General features: G+C 49.7%; 1 protein-coding gene across 1 annotated transcript in view; it reads right to left on the bottom strand.

The window, feature by feature from the left end:
• SFRP1 (secreted frizzled related protein 1) overlaps nucleotides 1–5,540 on the bottom strand; it is a 48,913-nt gene extending 43,373 nt beyond the window's left edge. Inside the window, exon 1 of the mRNA XM_019742135.2 lies at nucleotides 4,595–5,540. Within this exon, the coding sequence (XP_019597694.2) occupies nucleotides 4,595–5,138 (544 nt within the window). The 5' untranslated portion in view covers nucleotides 5,139–5,540. The remainder of the gene's footprint in view (nucleotides 1–4,594) is intronic.
• Between the last annotated feature and the right edge of the window lie 11,139 nt (nucleotides 5,541–16,679).

Genomic DNA, 16,679 nt, shown 5'->3' with positions numbered 1-16,679 from the left:
ACACCCGTCTCCAAAAGGGCTATTGCAGTATGAGTTCCTAGCAAGAGCTGCCAAATGGGAGGACAGAGGTGGATGGGAGAGACCCTCTGGAGGCGTTTTCACGGCACTGTGAAGTGCTTTGAAGAGGAGGGGTGTGTGTGTGTGTGTGTGTGTCCAGTGTGAGGGCCACTGGGAGGTGGCTAAGCCCCAGGGGAGGAGGCACCTGAGGCCAGGGCTAGAGGCCTCCTCCAAGCCAAACTTCTGCTGATCCTGGAGGGATCCCTAAGAGGTAAAGTGCCTTCATGGAAGGACAGGGAGAAAGTGGTACAGTGGAATCCCCAGAAGGATGTCTTATCATCACCCCTACCACCATCACCATCATCACTGCCATCATCATCATCATCACCATCACCACCTTTCAAACAACCTGGAGTTTAATCCATGGTCTAGGGAAGCATTACCATGTTTTAAGAGCACGCCCTTCCTGGCACAGCACTGGAGGCCACGCCAGCCTGGAGCTAAGGAGCACAGGAAAGTCACCACAAGGAAAGACGGTGTGCTGAGCGACCCCCGCTCACATATAAGGCTCTTTGTCCCCTCCTTCCCGTCCCTCTCCACTGCTTCTGCTATCTCCTCCTCAGTGAGCTCCCTCCTTTGTGGCTCAGTGAAATGGGCAAAGCCTCCCAAGATGGATGATAAGGAGGGAGCTGCACAGCTCCTAGGACACAGCTGATCCAGAGCTGATCACCCACTCCCCACTTCCAAGCAGGGTCCCTGCATGGCCTTAGTCTCTGTTGCCAGATTCCTCTCTCGCCTTTACTCTATACTCAAGGCCAAACACTATTCTCAGTGCAGCAAGAACCACAGCCGCACCCCCAGCAAAAGACTGTATGACTGTCTTTTGGCCCAGATGTTGGAAATTTGGTTTTCACCTAGAGCTTGAGACTGGTAGTGTTCATAACAAAGGGAATACTTTATCCAAAATTTTGCATATGGTTCTTGCTTCCGTGGGGAGAAAAACAGGGAAAGGAAGCCCTGCAATAAAAGAAGGACCATGGTACTTAAACCAGGAGAGTCAATTGTGCTTTGGGGTTTCCTTGTTTAGGTTATTTTTTAAAAAGTAGAAGCTACCACATTGCAAGGTTCCATAAGTATAATCTTGACCAAACAAGTCGCAGAGCCAAAGCTATTTCCAGGTTGCCATCCACGCCACATACTCACATCATCGCATCTAGACACTCGGAGTTCCCTGACCCTACTGGCAGCCAAGGGCTCTGTATCCTACAGGGGCATTTTCCTCAGGCCCATCAGTTACTCTTGACCTTCCGTGCCTCTCAGGATGGCAGGAGCTCATTGAGGTGACCTCTGTGTGTTCTCAATGTGGCTTTCCCCATCTTGCTTTCCTTACAGCCAACTCTGGAGCAGCTCAACCCAGAGAAGGGAGGAATGTTAATGCAATATTAATCTGTGCCCCCTCCAATTGTCCTTGGGGCCCCTCAGGCTGCCTCAGCAGGAAAAATCCATCCAGTCATTCATCTGCGAGGTAGAACTAAATCGCTGTTTTAAGGCATATTTAAAATAATATTTAAAGCAAAGAAACAAAAAACTAAAATGTTTTGTGTTTTATCAATATTTAAGGAGGAGTAGAGGAGAAAGTACAACACTGGAATCAGGATTAAGTGCAGTTTTAAAAATCAATGCACACACACGCACACAGCACATTCTCTCCCCTCCCCTTCTCTCACACTCATACGCACAAGTCTCTCTCTGTCTCTCTCTCTCTCTCTCTCTCTCTCACACACACACACACACACACACACACACACACACACACACACACACACAGAGCAGGCCTTTCCTGGGCAGCTCCATGGTACATGGAGAAGGGACCTATAGAAAGCGCGAATGAGGGTACTGTGGCCTCTGCAATCTATGACTAAAACTACCAGGCTAATGTAATGCACAACATGCCTAAACAACAACTCAACTAAAAGTATGTGCTTATTCATACAACTTGAATCAGGAAAACCTGGCAGGGAGAGGAAACAACTATTTATCAGCCTGGGAGTACACAGGTCTAATGTAAGATTTAGAAATAACTTTCCTGGAAAAAGAAAACTTGCCTCTCCTATAACAAATGCAGCTTGGGCAGTGGTAGCCTTTTGGGGGGAAAGGTATCTTCTGACTCATTTTCATTATCAAGTTTATCTTTAATAACAAAGAGCTACCAATACCCCAAAACTATACATGTCCAAGGATATGAACAGAAACCAGTCAAACCATGCAGAGATACGATGCTGTTTTGAAAATTCAGTTTTAATCTTAAAGAAAAAGAGGCAATAAAAGTAGTGCAAGTGTACTTATTGTTATCCACAAGTAGCAGTTCTTATTCCGGAGCCACCAGCCTTAAGGTAATGAGGTCCAGTAATGTGGTCAGTCTCAACCTGCCCCTACACACACACACACACACACACACACACACAGAGCCCTCCCACTTCCATGCTCAGCTGACCGTCTGTGGCCATTCAGCCTCAGAGGAAGTGATGTGGGGCTCCCTCCCACTGAGTGGCTGCAGTCCTGGGGAGCAATGGATGCCCTCTCAGGATAGAGCCTCTCACCAAAAATGCTGAGGGAGAACCAGTTCCCTAGTCCCACACCTGAACTGGTCCTCTCACAGCCTTTCTCTCTGTTCAGCAGCTGATCTTGGGAGGGTGACTACCTGGGCACACCTGGGATGGAGGGAAGGGGAAAGGAGGATGGTACAAAGGTCCAGACTGAAGAAGTGGCAGACAAGTGGAACAGCAGCCAAGGAGTACAAGGCTTCAAGATGACAATTATTTCGTTTTCTGCTACTTCATCTCAGCCTTTTGGGGGGCTCATCTGGGAGGATTCTTTCCCCTTCATAAGGAGACACCCCAGCCAGTCCCCACATCTCCCCCTCAGAACGTGTTCCCCCAAAGGTCTCCACTTCATGACTACCAGCTGTCCCAAAAAAAGGCAACTGGGAGTGGACTCAGCGCAAGCCGAGCAGACCACAGCCTCCAGGGACAGGGTTGAGCCAATGCCCCAGAGCCAGGCAGAGGAAGGGGAGAAGGAATATTCTGTGGGCAGCAGGGGCTGGCTCCACACCCGCAAAACACAAAGTGCTTTGTTTGCTCTAGGGAACTGCTCAGCTCCCGATCTCAAAGGGCTGCCCTTCCTGGAGGTTAACCCTGTGCAGACACCCAGGAAGCGGAGAGCAGAGGTGCTGAGACCTCACCCCTGCCTGCTGCCTTTCCCACCTAGCCGGGATCCATGCCACCCAATATTGGTCACACTGGACTTATCTTCTCCCTCCCTGGAATAAGCAAGAGCATTCAAAATTCGGGGTGCCTCTTTCCCCATACCTATCCCTACCCTCACTCTGGGGGAGCACACCCTTCAGTGGACATCTTGTAGGCATCACTTCAAGATGCCCTAGGTCAGCAAGCAGCCCCACCCCCCACCGTAAGCCCCCTTCCCAAAAACACTCCGGATTTAGGCCCCTGTGCTAACAGCACCTGAGTATGTGTCTCCCAGCTCAGATTACTTCTACATCCTTGAGTCTCAACTCTGCTTTGGAAGAATTAAGGGTTGAAATCACGCCTATAAAAGTTAGGCCACTGCGTTGGGTTTTTTGTTTGGTTTGTTTTGTTGCCTCTCTGGGATTTTTTTTCCTCCCACTTCAAGAATTGCCCTTTAAGCGGGAGGGGGTTCGAAGAGGAACCTCAGGCCCTCGGAAACCAGAGGCGGTTAGGAAAGTCTCCAATTTGCGGAGCTCCACTCCCCAAGGAGAGACGAACAATGAACTAATTACACCTTTATCTTTCTAATTACCTGAGGATTTGCGTAAATGAGAAAAGCCGGGGGTATGAAAGAGTGAGATACAAGAGGCTTTCCATCCCTAGCCCTCCTGAAGCTGTTACCTGAAAGGGGTGGAGAAACAGAAATCCCCAGTTTCTAAACTTTTTTTTTTTTTTCTCAGCCAGTTCTGCAGCAGTCCTGGTCTACTTGGCTGAATGACTAGTTAAGGAAAGAGTTGTTGTTTAGTTTTTTGGTGTTTTTTTTTTCAATCCTCATGGAACCTATTAAAACAAAGCTGCGCCTTAGCATGTTCCGGCCTTTCTGAGCTTTCTACACTTTGGGTTTGGTTTTTTCCCTATTGGCGCATCCCGTCTTCAGATGCTAAACCCTTCGGTGGGGACTTGGTTCCCTCCCAAAAGAGAGACGAGCGGTTCTTTTATTTGGCGCATAAGGCTTTGTTCCAGGTATGGAAAAATGAGACTGAACCCCAGGAAGAGCCGCTCCAGGAGCAGGACCGAGTTTGTGTGGGGCGGAGGAGCAGCCGCCGCTGCGGGGGAAGCCCCGCCGTTAGTGCATCTGGGTCCGCACAGGCGCTAAGCAACGCCTTAGACGGACTGGAAGCTTTGAAAAATACTTCTGCACAGCTTGAGAGCAGTCTCTGGGGAGCACGTCCGAACTACCAACTGGAGCGGCGGCGGTGATCCAGCGGCAGGGGCTTTCCCGCAGCCCCCGCAGCAGCCCGGCCTGCCCCGGGGTCCCTGGCCGCTTGGGGCGTCCGAAGGGGTGGCCTTACCTTGGGGCTTGGAGGCTTCGGTAGCATTGGGCGGGGTCATGGCGATGCAGACGTCCCCCTCGGGGAACTTGTCACACTTGAGCATCTCGGGCCAGTAGAAGCCGAAGAACTGCATGACCGGCTCGCACGAGTCGCGGACGGCCTCGCAGAGCCAGCGGCACGGGTAGATGGGCCGGTCCAGGCAGACCGGCGCGAAGAGCGAGCAGAGGAAGACCTGGGTGCCGATGTGGCAGTTCTTGTTGAGCAGAGGCACCCAGCTGCTAGCCTGCTGCTTCACCTCGGCCATGGTCTCGTGCTCCAGCAGGTTGGGCAGCACCATCTTCTTGTAGCCCACGTTGTGGCACAGCCGCAGGTCCGCCGGGATGTCCACGCACTGCGGCGGCTTGGTGTAGAAGCGCCCGCTCTGGTACGAGCCGATGTCCGACTGGAAGCTCACGTAGTCGTACTCGCTGGCCGAACCCGCGGCCAGCAACCCGGCGGCCAGCGCCAGCAGCACGCCCCCGGCGGCCCCGCGCCCGCCCCCCGCGCCGCGCCCGCTGCCCATGCTGGCTCAGCGCACTCGCTCCCGCGACGTCGGGGCTGCTTCGGCCGCCTCCCCGCGCGCGTCCCGCCGCAAACTTCCAGGAGTCTCCGGGGACAAAAGGGGTCGTACCCACCCTGGCCTGGGTCGGTGGCCGCGCGCTCCTGCCCAGTCCTCGGCGGGTGGCGGCCCTCGGCCTGCCGCGGGGAGGGTAGCGCGCGCGGCCTGAGTGCTGCCTGGGCTCCGGGGCGCGCGGCACCTACTCCCGAGGCTGCAGGACTCGAGTGCCCGGTGCTCCTGTTGCAAAGCCCTCGGAGTCTCCCGGTGCAGCCAATCAGCTCCGGGCTGCGGCGAGCCGCACTCATTTAGCACGTCAGTCACCGGCGCAATTAGCCAATCGCTTCACTTGCTGGAGGGTTTGGTTTACTAGAACCAAACACAGGTCAACACCCCTTAAAAAAACAAAATCAAAAAAATAAATAAATAAAAGAAGGAAAATAATGAGAGAAAATAGGAAAAGTAAAGAAAGAGGAAATAGAAGTGTGGGGTGGATCATGAGAATGTTTGACGCTGTAATTAACTTGCTTAGGTTCTCAAAGAAGCAAGGAATTTAACAATACTTGCAATTCCAGGAGCTAACGGAGACTCTTTTTTACACTTCTTCCTAATTCCAAGCAGCAGCCCACAGAACAAGCAGCTCACCTCTTCGGTTTTGTTCTGTGTAGCTGCAGTACAAAGACAAGGCGGTTTCCAGACAAACATGGGCTCAGAAAGGCAGAAGCGACAGAGGTCTGCTTTTTAATCCCCAGCCGGCCAGGCTTGGCTCCTGCAAAGACAAGAGGAAGGTGTAGTTGGGGCTGTTTGCTGGTTTAAAAATGCAGCACCTTTCCAGGTGGGATAACGGGATGGTGGCCCTCCAACAAAACCAAAGGCACTAAGTAAATGTTGCTCGGTGTGGCAGGAAATATTGCTGCAAAGGTGTTAGCTTTGGGAGGGCAGTTTTTAAAAGTAAAGGAAAAAAAGAAAAGAGAAAAAAAAAAAACCTACTCAAGTCCCAGCCCGACAGCGTGTCTGTGTGTGCACGCATATCCACATTGACATGTTTGTGGTGTAGAAAGCCAAAACATTAAAAACACATGTGCACTTATCAGCCTGGTGTGTGTAAATATCAAATCCATCACTCCGGCACACATGCTACATTCAGAGCTGGCCCAGGACCCTCAAGTCAAAACCACCGGCTCCCATTAGGGCAGAAGGCAAGCGGAGAATATTAGCAGAAACACAGCCTGGCCTTCTCATCTAGCCCCCCAGGAACAGAAGTCTCCATGCCACCCTCCACCTCAGAGTTCCTGGGAATTCTTTGCTTCAAACATTCCCCTGAGAGGGAGGGTCAAGCTCCAGAGACCTGGAAGTGTGACCATGGCTGACCCAAGGGACAAGAGACAGCAACAAGCAGTTCGTAGAGTTCACTGGGTCTCCACACTGCATGTGTCCTGAAGTGTGGGTGGAGAGAGGTGAAGGATGCTAAAAAATCCGCATCTGAGCTGTGTGATACTAGTGCCCCATGTGGCAAATGGGCCACAGATCTTAGAGTTGAAGGCAGACACTGTAGGAGGCGCTGCCTTGCCAGGCCAGTTTGTTTGCAAGGCTCCAGGGAAGCTGGCTTTGGACTCTGCAGACCAAATTTCTTGATGGACAGATTCCAAGTAAAACTACTTGAGTTTGTGAAGAAGCAAGGCTATTTTCTTAAAGCACTCATGCCCATACAGAGATTGTGATTCCACTATGCACACAAGCAGCAACTGCAGATGGTCAACTTCTCTGTCATTTTCTAGGCTAATGAAAGGTGCACCAAAACGAATGGGGTGGAAAGGAGGCAAAGCGATCTGAGAAAGATAAAGCACTACTTTGGATGGCAAAGGGTTAATCCCTAAACAATTGGTAATGCTCAGCCAGAGAAGCTGGGGAAGACATTCCTCATAAAGAATAGACTGCAGGAGACCGGGCAACTGTGTCTCAATTCAAGGGGCATTTAGAGAAAAATGTTGTTTGGTAGGGGGTCCTTTTCTGTCCTCCAGCCAGGCTCTCAGGCCCAAGCCAAATGTGACTGTTTACTCACTCCTCAGAAAGAGTTGTGTTAGTAGATAACATCCTCTCACCTCTGAATCCAGGCTTGACTGATCTCTCACTCATGTTTGCACAGTTTACCCTAACAGTGGGAGGACTTGGGTCTGTCCACCATCTCAATTCTGGAAATCTGTCCAGCTAACCACACGTCTACCAGTCCTGGAGTCTCAAGTCAGGAGTAAATCTCACAAAGCCTTTCAGGGGAGGCCCTAGCCTATGTCTGGTTGTTCCCCATTGACTTTGATTACCCCCAATCCCCAAGTCCCCACCCCATCCCAAGAAGATCTTACTGCTTTAGAGAGAGGCCTCTCAGGCCATGCCAGGGTCACAATTGTCTCAAGAACAAGCAGGGAGTGTGGATGTAAATAAGACCCCAGAACCTCCTGTACATTTCTGGTTCCTTCCAAGGCCCAGCTGGAGAGGAAGAACTTCAGTGCTCAGTCCCACTGACAGACTTTAACCCACACCTGGGCTTTCGGAGGATAAATTCCAGTCAGTTCACATACTATATAATGGGTGCCAGACAGAGGAGCCTGAAGACTTTGTATTGCAGTGCTGCATACGGTCTTTTGGTCCCTTTCATACTGTTACAGCGTGGCACTTCAAAGCCCAGTCTCCCTTTTCCCAATGGCAAGAAGGTGTATGTGTGTGTGTAGAGAAGAAAGTTTTAAAACAAAGGTTCTTTAAACATGCTACTGACATGACAGAGCTCCCAGAAACCTGTGTTCTTCAATATGAGGATAGGGGCAAAATACAACTTTAAACTTGTGTTTTTCATTTTAAAAGAGTTCTGATTTGCTCACACTTCCAGGTGCCCATACGTGAAACTTGGAAGTGGGTTCCCTGTTGCTTCATAACACCAGCTCAAGGATGCATTCTACAGTCTGCCCGTTGCCCAAAGCTGACTGTGGGGCCAAGCAGGGTCATTGAGGGGCCTCCCAGGTGCCTACCTGGTGGCCTCTTCCCCCACACAGAGCTCCTTCCTGCCCTCTCCTAGAAAAACTGGGGGTGGAAGAGCCTTTCCAGCCTGTTCCTCCTATTCTGTTCCATTATCATGTCATCAGTGATTTTTAGGATACTCTCCAAAGATACAGTCAGAATCCTTTCCGGCAGCCAGGAGTGGTGCAGCAAGGCAGGAGATTCTCTTGCCTGTGGCTGGGTGGTGATAACTTTGGTGCATGCAGAGAAAAGCATTCTGGACCAGTCAGGACATATCGAATATGGCCTCGGTTGTGCTCCTTACAGGCTGGTGGCTCCAATGTTATCCCTCTGGCCCTAGAGTTCCCATCTGTAAATCAGCGCTGTAAATAATGCCTGCCCTGCTACCGCATGAAGTGAAATATGTGAATTCTCAATAGCTAGTGTCAGTGAGGCACACAGTTAGGTTTTCAGTAAAGTCTGAAACGTTTAGAGGGTATTCCACATAGGACATCATGAAGCACAGTCATGTTCTTACTTGGACAAGCTTCTTTTCCATCCCGCCTCTGCGGAGGTGCAAATACTGTGTCCACCTTATTGATCCCGAGACCCTCTGACTCAAGAACTGGCCTGACCTGCTATCTAGGGTTTGGGACTGTCTAGGAAGACTCATAAAAATTCAGAGTTGATGACAACTCCACCCCTAGCCGCTGTCACCTCCCTGCACCCACAGCACCGGGGCACCCTTCATCACAGCACTCACACTGATGTCTTATAACTGCGCGCTGTGGGGTATCTACTGCATGGCTGTGAGCTCTGGGAGAGCCAGAAGCTTGTCTTACTTTGTCTCGCTTGTCCCTGCATCCCAGGCATCTAGCATGGTGGCAAGCATACCGTGAGTGCTCAGTAAGGCCCTCCACCCCAACAAATACAGAAACATGTAGGAGAGGGAGGAGCCACGTGAGCGACCCAGGCTAAGAGAGGTACTACACTTGAGCATTGATTTTTGCACTGCATTTCCTGAGAACCGAGGCAATAATGAATCACTCACAGTTCTCTTTGTCTGCAGGAAAGGAACATCTTTCCTAGATCTGAATCCTAAGGGGACTCATCATTCAGGCCTCCTACAAAGATTGCAAAGAGAGCGTGGCCCTTTTGCATTGGCTCTCCTCCTGTCCCAGAGCTGACCTATGGCCAGCTGTCACATCCAATTCACCTATCTCCCCAGGGCTTGCACCCACTCGACTGCTCAATAGAGGATGGGCATTGGGTGGTTTGATGAATGTAGTGGCCAATTCCGGGAGGAAAACAGAACTTCCTGTAGATCCTGCATAGACACTGACCCTCAGACCCTAAGGCAATCCTGTGTGAAAACAGAGACTGGTGCCTAGAAGGCTGGGGTTTCTGGGAGCCTCTGACAGCACTTGGGGTGGGGGCAGTGGGCAACGGAAGCTGGAAGGGTGCTCCACCTGTAACACCTGTGCCAGGTCCTGGCTTCAGAGCTCAAGGCTTCGAGGCTTTGCTGGGACACCACGAGCAGGAAAAATGAGTCTTTAGGAACCCCCACCCCAGCCCCGGTGATCCCCGGAGTGAAAGTGAAGTGACACATGCTTCGGTGACAGGAGGCCCGTAAATCTGCTGAGATTGCTGCAGGGAGGGCAGCAGCCCAGGCAGACACATTCCCCTAGGAGCCATGTGCTTATTTACCTAACCCTTCGTAGCAGGCACGCCAGACAGCTCCACCGCCTTTCTCAAGGGTTGGAGCTGAGAACAACTTGGATATAAATGAGGTGCTGGGAGGAGGAGTGGGAGAGAGCCCATCATCACACTCCGTCTCCCTTCGGGAGAGCCTTTCCTTTCCCTCCCCTCTGGGTCTGGTGACCTCACCCTCGGCTGTGAAAGCACTTACCTCCAGGTCTCCATCTGGGCGGGTGGGAGGTCTTCTCCTCCCATTCTCCCTCCACCTGAATGTGCAACCCCCATCCGAGAGGCAGTGCTCAGCTGGGTTAAGGCACAGTGTCCCTTCGAAGAGTAAGCTGCCTTCCCGCAGTCTTTCCCAGTTTGCACTCTATGTGCATTATTGCATCGGGGCCTCATAAAAAGGCTCTGAGCTGGCAGAGAAGTTGTTATTCCCATTTCATAGAAGAAGACCCAGAGGCTCAGAGTGGTGGGACCCTCACCAGCAGTCCTACCACCAAAGCACTCTGGTGCCCGATCAACTGGGTCAGGGACACCGATCTTTGGATTCCAATCCTGTTGACTCCGCACTAGGCCTAATATCCTTTGTTAAATGCCAGTGCCTGGACTGTCATTACCTCTTATTATGAATCCATTTATCAGACTCTCCCAAGAGGCCAGCAGGAAGGAAAAGATGGTTCTGAAAGAGGGAGAGGATGGAGAGACAGATCTGACAGTCTGGGCAAATGAGTGAGGTGTCTTCCTGTGGGATCTTGGGATGGAAGGAGAGTAGGATAAAGTAGCGAGTGCCTGAGGGGTCAAAAGTGGGGGATTTGAGACTGCTGCAAGAGAGGGTCCCCGGGGTCAGTCCTGGGTTACAGAGGTGACACAGTGCTCTGTGCAGGCAGCTGCCAATAAACCGTGTGTAGCTAACTTACCATCATGCGGATACCCAGAAGAAATGCTCTAGGGATAAAATATTGTGAGCCATGGAAGGAGGAAGAGCACACTACATACCCATGAGACAGAGAGAAAGAACACTATACAAGAGCTGATGCAGGTGGTAAGGCAAGAGGTCTCTGTGGTCCTCTCTAGGGCCTGGACATTTTGAGAGTTTCATGGTCTTTCCAGGGGTGATATTAAAAATATTTAAAACCTGATGTGGCATGACTAATCAGATTGTATGTCAGACAAAAACCACCTGTGTCATCCTACAGGTGTGTGAGGGCTGGATCCCAGCCCTGGGGCAGTTCCAACAGAAGTGTGAGTGAATGTGCAGTTCCCAGGATGCACCAGGCTGCCTCCCGCCTCTGTGCTGAGCTCACGCTGCCCCTGCAGGCCCAGCTGTCCTCCCAGCCCCTATCCAAGACTCAGCTCTCCACCTCCTCTTGGCTGGCCCAGGGTCCCCCAGCTAGAAGTAGCCATGTTTACATGTCTAGAGCTCCTCTGGAGCTTCTTGAGGACAGAAACTATATCTTTTCCATCCTTGTATCTCCAGTACTTAGCCCAGTGCCTGCCACATAGTAGGTGCACAATCGACATGGGATCAGTGAATGAGATTGGCCCTATGACCCAGCTCTGAGCAGTGAGAAATAAGTGCAAGTTGGTAAGTGGGGCACAACCTTAAAGGGCGTACATCTTGACCATCTCCTCTTCTTCCTGCCTGGAATTCAGATACAATACCAAGACGTACAGCAACTATCTTGCAACTATGTGATCACAAGCATGAGGATAAATGCCCACACACGAGGGTGGAAAGATGGAAAGAAGCTGGGTCATAAGGAATAACCTGAGTGGCCTACCCTGGAATTCTTGTTAGGTGAGACCTACAATCTCTCTCCCTCACTTGCTTCAACCCAAAGTCATTTGGGTTTTCTCCTTCTCTTGCTAGAAACAAACCGAACTGACACAGGTCTATAGTTTAGGGACTCACAGCAGACAGGAAACTAAAAGGCTGACTTTCACTATCCCCTAGGACCATACTGTTTAACACGTGGTCCCCAGACCAGCAGCAGCAGTACCTCCTGGGAACGTGTCACAAATGCAGAACCTCAGGCCCCACCGCAGATCTATTCAATCAGAAGTTACACGTTAACAAGATTCCTAGGTGAATCCTAAGCACATTGAAGACTAAGAAGCACCATCCTAAGAAACTCTCCCTTGTGCCTGAAAGTTTGTATATCTTCCTCCTGTTTTGATTCCTATGGCTGTGAAACACTCTAAAGTGTCAGTGGATTTGTCACACACTTGCACCTGTGTCCCCCAACTTAGCATCCAACTGAAAGGGTCTTATGAACCTCCACTTTCCAGAAGAGGACATTGAGTGACAGAGAGGCTCATCAGCTACCCCATGTCCAGAGCATTAAGACAATCCTTCAACAATGAAACCAAGTTTTCAGGCAGCCAGAGTGGACAGGCAATTCTTTATAAGGAAGAGTGCTGTAGAAGGGTTGTAAAATCAAAGAGCAGGCAGCAAAGAAGCTTTGCCCTTTGGTCCCTCTGAGACGGAGTGCAGCAGGCAGGAGCCGACAGACCCTGCTTTCTTCCCCACGCGCTATAACATAAGCAGCTGTATATCTGGAGGCTTCTGTAATCTTCTAGCAGTTTCACACTCTATCGTATTTAATATCTGTCACTACACAAACATTGCCTTTTCTCAAATCCTTCTAACACTTATAGTGTTACCAGCCCTCTCCCCCCCAAGAAAAGCATAATTTGCCCATCAAATCCTTTTGTTCTTTTTTTATTTTTAACTGTAGTCTAGACCACCAAATTACTTAATACACAGTATAAAGCTCCATAAATAACAGCTTCCCGAGAACAGCCACTCAGCTCTGGAGGACTTTCCAAGTTCTGCATTAACTCCTCGGGTGTAAAGGGTTTTCCAGCCATTTTGGTCCATAAATATATAACCGGCTGCTTCCTAAGTGGCCATATAATTCTTACCGCCATCACTCATGTTTTCTTTTATTGCCATTATCCTTGGCGCCTTGACAGAAGAATAAAATATTCTTTCTGGAGGATAAAATGCTCTATATCTTGAATGATTTTAACTCACCCAAATTCCCTGATTTTTGGTTTTATTTCCATCCCCACCCCAAGGAAATTGCCTCCTCACAATCAGGAGGTATTTCAGATAGGAATTTAATTCCATCCTCTTTTCTCTTGATATAACCTTTGCCTGGGCTAGGTCAGGTGGGAAAGAGAGGACATCTAAGACGGATTTCCAAACACTTAAAAGAAAGACACAGATCAAAGATATGGTGGTTGGGGGGAATGTGTGCAGAGCAAAGGGTTGGGGGGCGTGGATGCAGGAGGAGCTTGGGTTGAGATCAGAGTTACTCAAGACACCACGATTCATCTTGAAGCATCCATCTGCCTACCCATTGTCCAGCAACTCACAGAAACCACTGGGTGTGCTAGGGGGACACAGCAACAGAACAAGCCCACGGGGACCCCACCTCACCCTCACTGTGGCATTGGACACACAGAGATCCCCATATTCCTGAGGTCTAACAATTCTGTCAGGTTGAGAAACAACTCTCTCTCTCTCTCTCTCTCTCTCTCTCTCTCTCTCCCTATTTTTGTCCATCCCCCCACCCTACCTTGCCCAAACTATCCTAAGCCTAAGCAAGTAGTCTCTCCGTCTTCTGATAGCTCTCCCAAAGGTTGGGAAGTTGTTGTCAATGAGAACAAGCACACTTATAAAAGATAAAAGGGGGTCGTGGGAAGGAAGAGCCAGGCAGTGCTAAAGTGCAAAAAGGAGAGAAAGCTCTGAAGTATGAGCTCCCTGGGGCCAGGGAAGTCACACTTCTAAACCTGTCTTGCTAGGAAAGACACTCAAGCCCCCTGGCTGTACCCTACCTTTCCTCCTTCCTCCCATGGCTGAGGCTCCCTTCACCTTTCCCAGATGAAGGAAAGCCCTGGATGGAGGCCTAGTATTGTAAAACACAGGGAACCAGAGGTAGTGACCCAAGGCTCACACAAACCCCTCCTTCGTGCTTAAAAAGCATGTATGATAAATGTGTAAGCCCAGGCTTCTCGTCTCCAAACCCCTCTCCCCTTATCTTTCACACGTCATATTTCTCTTGGTGCGGGCATAACTGACCCTGGAACGCGAGACCTGCAGGCTGCTCAAATCAAACCCAGTGACCCCTCTTGTCCTCCGGAGGAGGAATGTTCCTGATGGGAAATGGGTTGCAGAGGAGAAGGGGTGGTGGACACACGTTGCGTGATTGCTGAATGTGCCCTGCAGAGTGGAGGTAAGGAGGTGTGAGGGAGACAGAGCAGGGGCAGTGGCCTGATTCCACAGAAGCTCCCCGCTGCCTCTCCTCCTGCTCCTCAGCAGCCCACGCTGCCTCTCCATTTCCATTCCTGGCTCTCCTACTGGACTCTCGGCCACTTTCAATACCCTTTCTTCCTATTCTAAGGGTTCCAGATGGGCTGCCCTCTCCACAGCTGATTTTCAAGGGCTCTTCCTGGGAGATGAGACATTCATTGGCCCATGAGCTAGCTGAGTAGCTCCCCTTTGGGGCCCATGGTGGGCAGGGCTAGAAAGTGGAGTGCTGGGGGAGGGACGATCTGTGGAATGCAGCCCTCTCCCCAATACTCAGAGGCCAGCCAGAGGGGCATAATAGAATACATTAGTCCCACAGCCCATTCAGTCCTGCCTCTTTAAGAATAACGGCGGCAACTGAGCTGATTTTTGCCAAATGACTGGCTTTAGTCCTTTCGGAGCAGAGTGGAGCCCACCAGACAAAGTCCATATTCAGGGCTTCAGAAGGGGTTGGCTAATGGGCACAGGGGCAGCAGAACCAGGCTACTTCTTGGGACCCACACTCAAAGAATGCCAGAGCCCAAGAAAGAGCCTTCAGGCTGACACCAGCCACCCAAGCCCATCCCTAGACAGAGCCCACACTGGTCCTGAGGTAGGTGAAGAAGTTACTGCCCTGAAAACAGGGAAGACAGATTGTGTTTCAAATGTGGGACCTGGTACCAGTGGTTGACTCTAGAACAATCTTTATTATTTGGAGTTTTACATAGGAAACATCAACTTGACTGCTGGAAGGGAATGATGCTGTAATAACATCAATCTGCTGTTGTGGACGGAGCTCTGGGCTGAGGCCACTTTTCCAACCTGAGGTAACTGAGTGACAGCTGCAGTCTCTTTACCTCTCTAAGACTAGGTCCTTAACTCACGAGGAAGTTGAGCCAGATAAGCTGTAGATCCCTTCAAACTTTGGAATTTTATGTAAAAAGAAAACTCTGACCACGCTTCCTTTACTTTACCATCTCATGCTACGTCAGGAACTCTGAAGACACCACGATTTGGAAAACTGAAAAGCCCAGCGCAAATGTTAGTGATAATTATGCCCTTTGACAAAGATCGGTGTGAAAAGAGCACAGTCAATACGCAAAATAGTTATTTTGATGTGATTTCTTTTTTATTCCTCTAATAGGTATGTCAAAGTGGAGGGACGAGAGTCACCACTGGCGTAGCTGTGACGAGCAGACACCTGCAATGTGACCCCCACACAACCCTGCGTTCCCCCAACACATGCTCTTTTTTGCCATGGACACACTCTGATCACCCTGAGGGGCCCAGGACTTGGTTGCAAGCTTTTAACACTTTGCATTTTTCTTCTTATCTATTGCATTATTAATGTGGAAGATACAAGAATTTTGTCTAGATTTTTTGTGCACCTGAGAATGTAACTCTAAGCACCCAAAGATTGGATGTTGAAAATGGAGTATCTTAGGGGGGAATATTGCCCTGCTGGTTCGGACCCAGCTATCACCTACTCAGTGAGGTCTTTCCTATTTAAAATTGCACTCAGCCCTCGCCATCATTTGTTTTCCCCTTCTACTTTATTTTCCTACTTCCTTCTTCTGATCTTCTAACACACTATATTTTGCTCATTTATTTTATTGTCTGTCACTTCCCACCACCACCACCAAAATGTAAGCTTCCCACGGGCAGAGATTTGTATCAGTTTTGTTCACAACTATATCCCATAAAACAGTGCCCTGTTTCCTGGTAAGCACTTACAAAGTGAAGGCTGAATGAATGAATATATGGAAAATAGAGGATAAAATCATATATGTAGTGTGATTCAAACCTTACAGAAAGACTAGAAAGAAGACAAGGAAGAAGGAGGGAGGGAAGGAAGGAAAGAAGGAAAAAAGCTAAAGAATTTGAAAATAGGCATGCTGTAATGTCCAGTATGTATAGTTGTTGGAATCATGGGTGGTTTAAACTGTCTTCCTTTTGCTTTTCTTCATTTTCTAAAATTTGTACGAGGACTATATATCACTTTTGAAAAAAAGGGTCAAAGTATAAATATTAATGTTAAAGAAAAGAAAATGGGTAAATCGAGCATAAATGTTTTCCTCAGGCAGAAGAAACAGTGTGAGTCTCTAATATTAGCCTTAATTACACAGGTTCTTAAAAATCCTGCTTCATTTGAAATGTCAGGTAATTATTGCAAAAGATTTAGTGTGGGAGGGGGGTAAGCGATGGCTCACATTTTCTGGATAATTGCCCCCATTGTCCAGGTCACGCTGCCTATGGAGTCATATTCTACTTCTTCCTTCCAGACCACACAGAAGTGAATATGGAGAGACAGCTCTTAGTCCAGAAATCAATCAACAAATACTTAATGAGCTCCTACTACGTGCAGGTTCTGTGCTGGGTGAGCATCGTCGCTCTCCCTCATACACACGCCCTCCTCTGTTGCTCCCTCTTACCTCTCACCTCCCCAGTTTGCTTTGCTCAGGCTTCCTGCCTTCCCAGGGCAACACAGGCCCAGTCTGGGCATCTATTCATTGCATCATACACCCACC

The sequence above is a fragment of the Rhinolophus sinicus genome, linkage group LG04 (assembly GCF_036562045.2).
Source record: "Rhinolophus sinicus isolate RSC01 linkage group LG04, ASM3656204v1, whole genome shotgun sequence".
Classification (NCBI taxonomy): Eukaryota; Metazoa; Chordata; class Mammalia; order Chiroptera; family Rhinolophidae; genus Rhinolophus; species Rhinolophus sinicus.
Note: the sequence above shows the minus strand (reverse complement) of the source record. Positions and strands in the feature narration are given on the sequence as shown.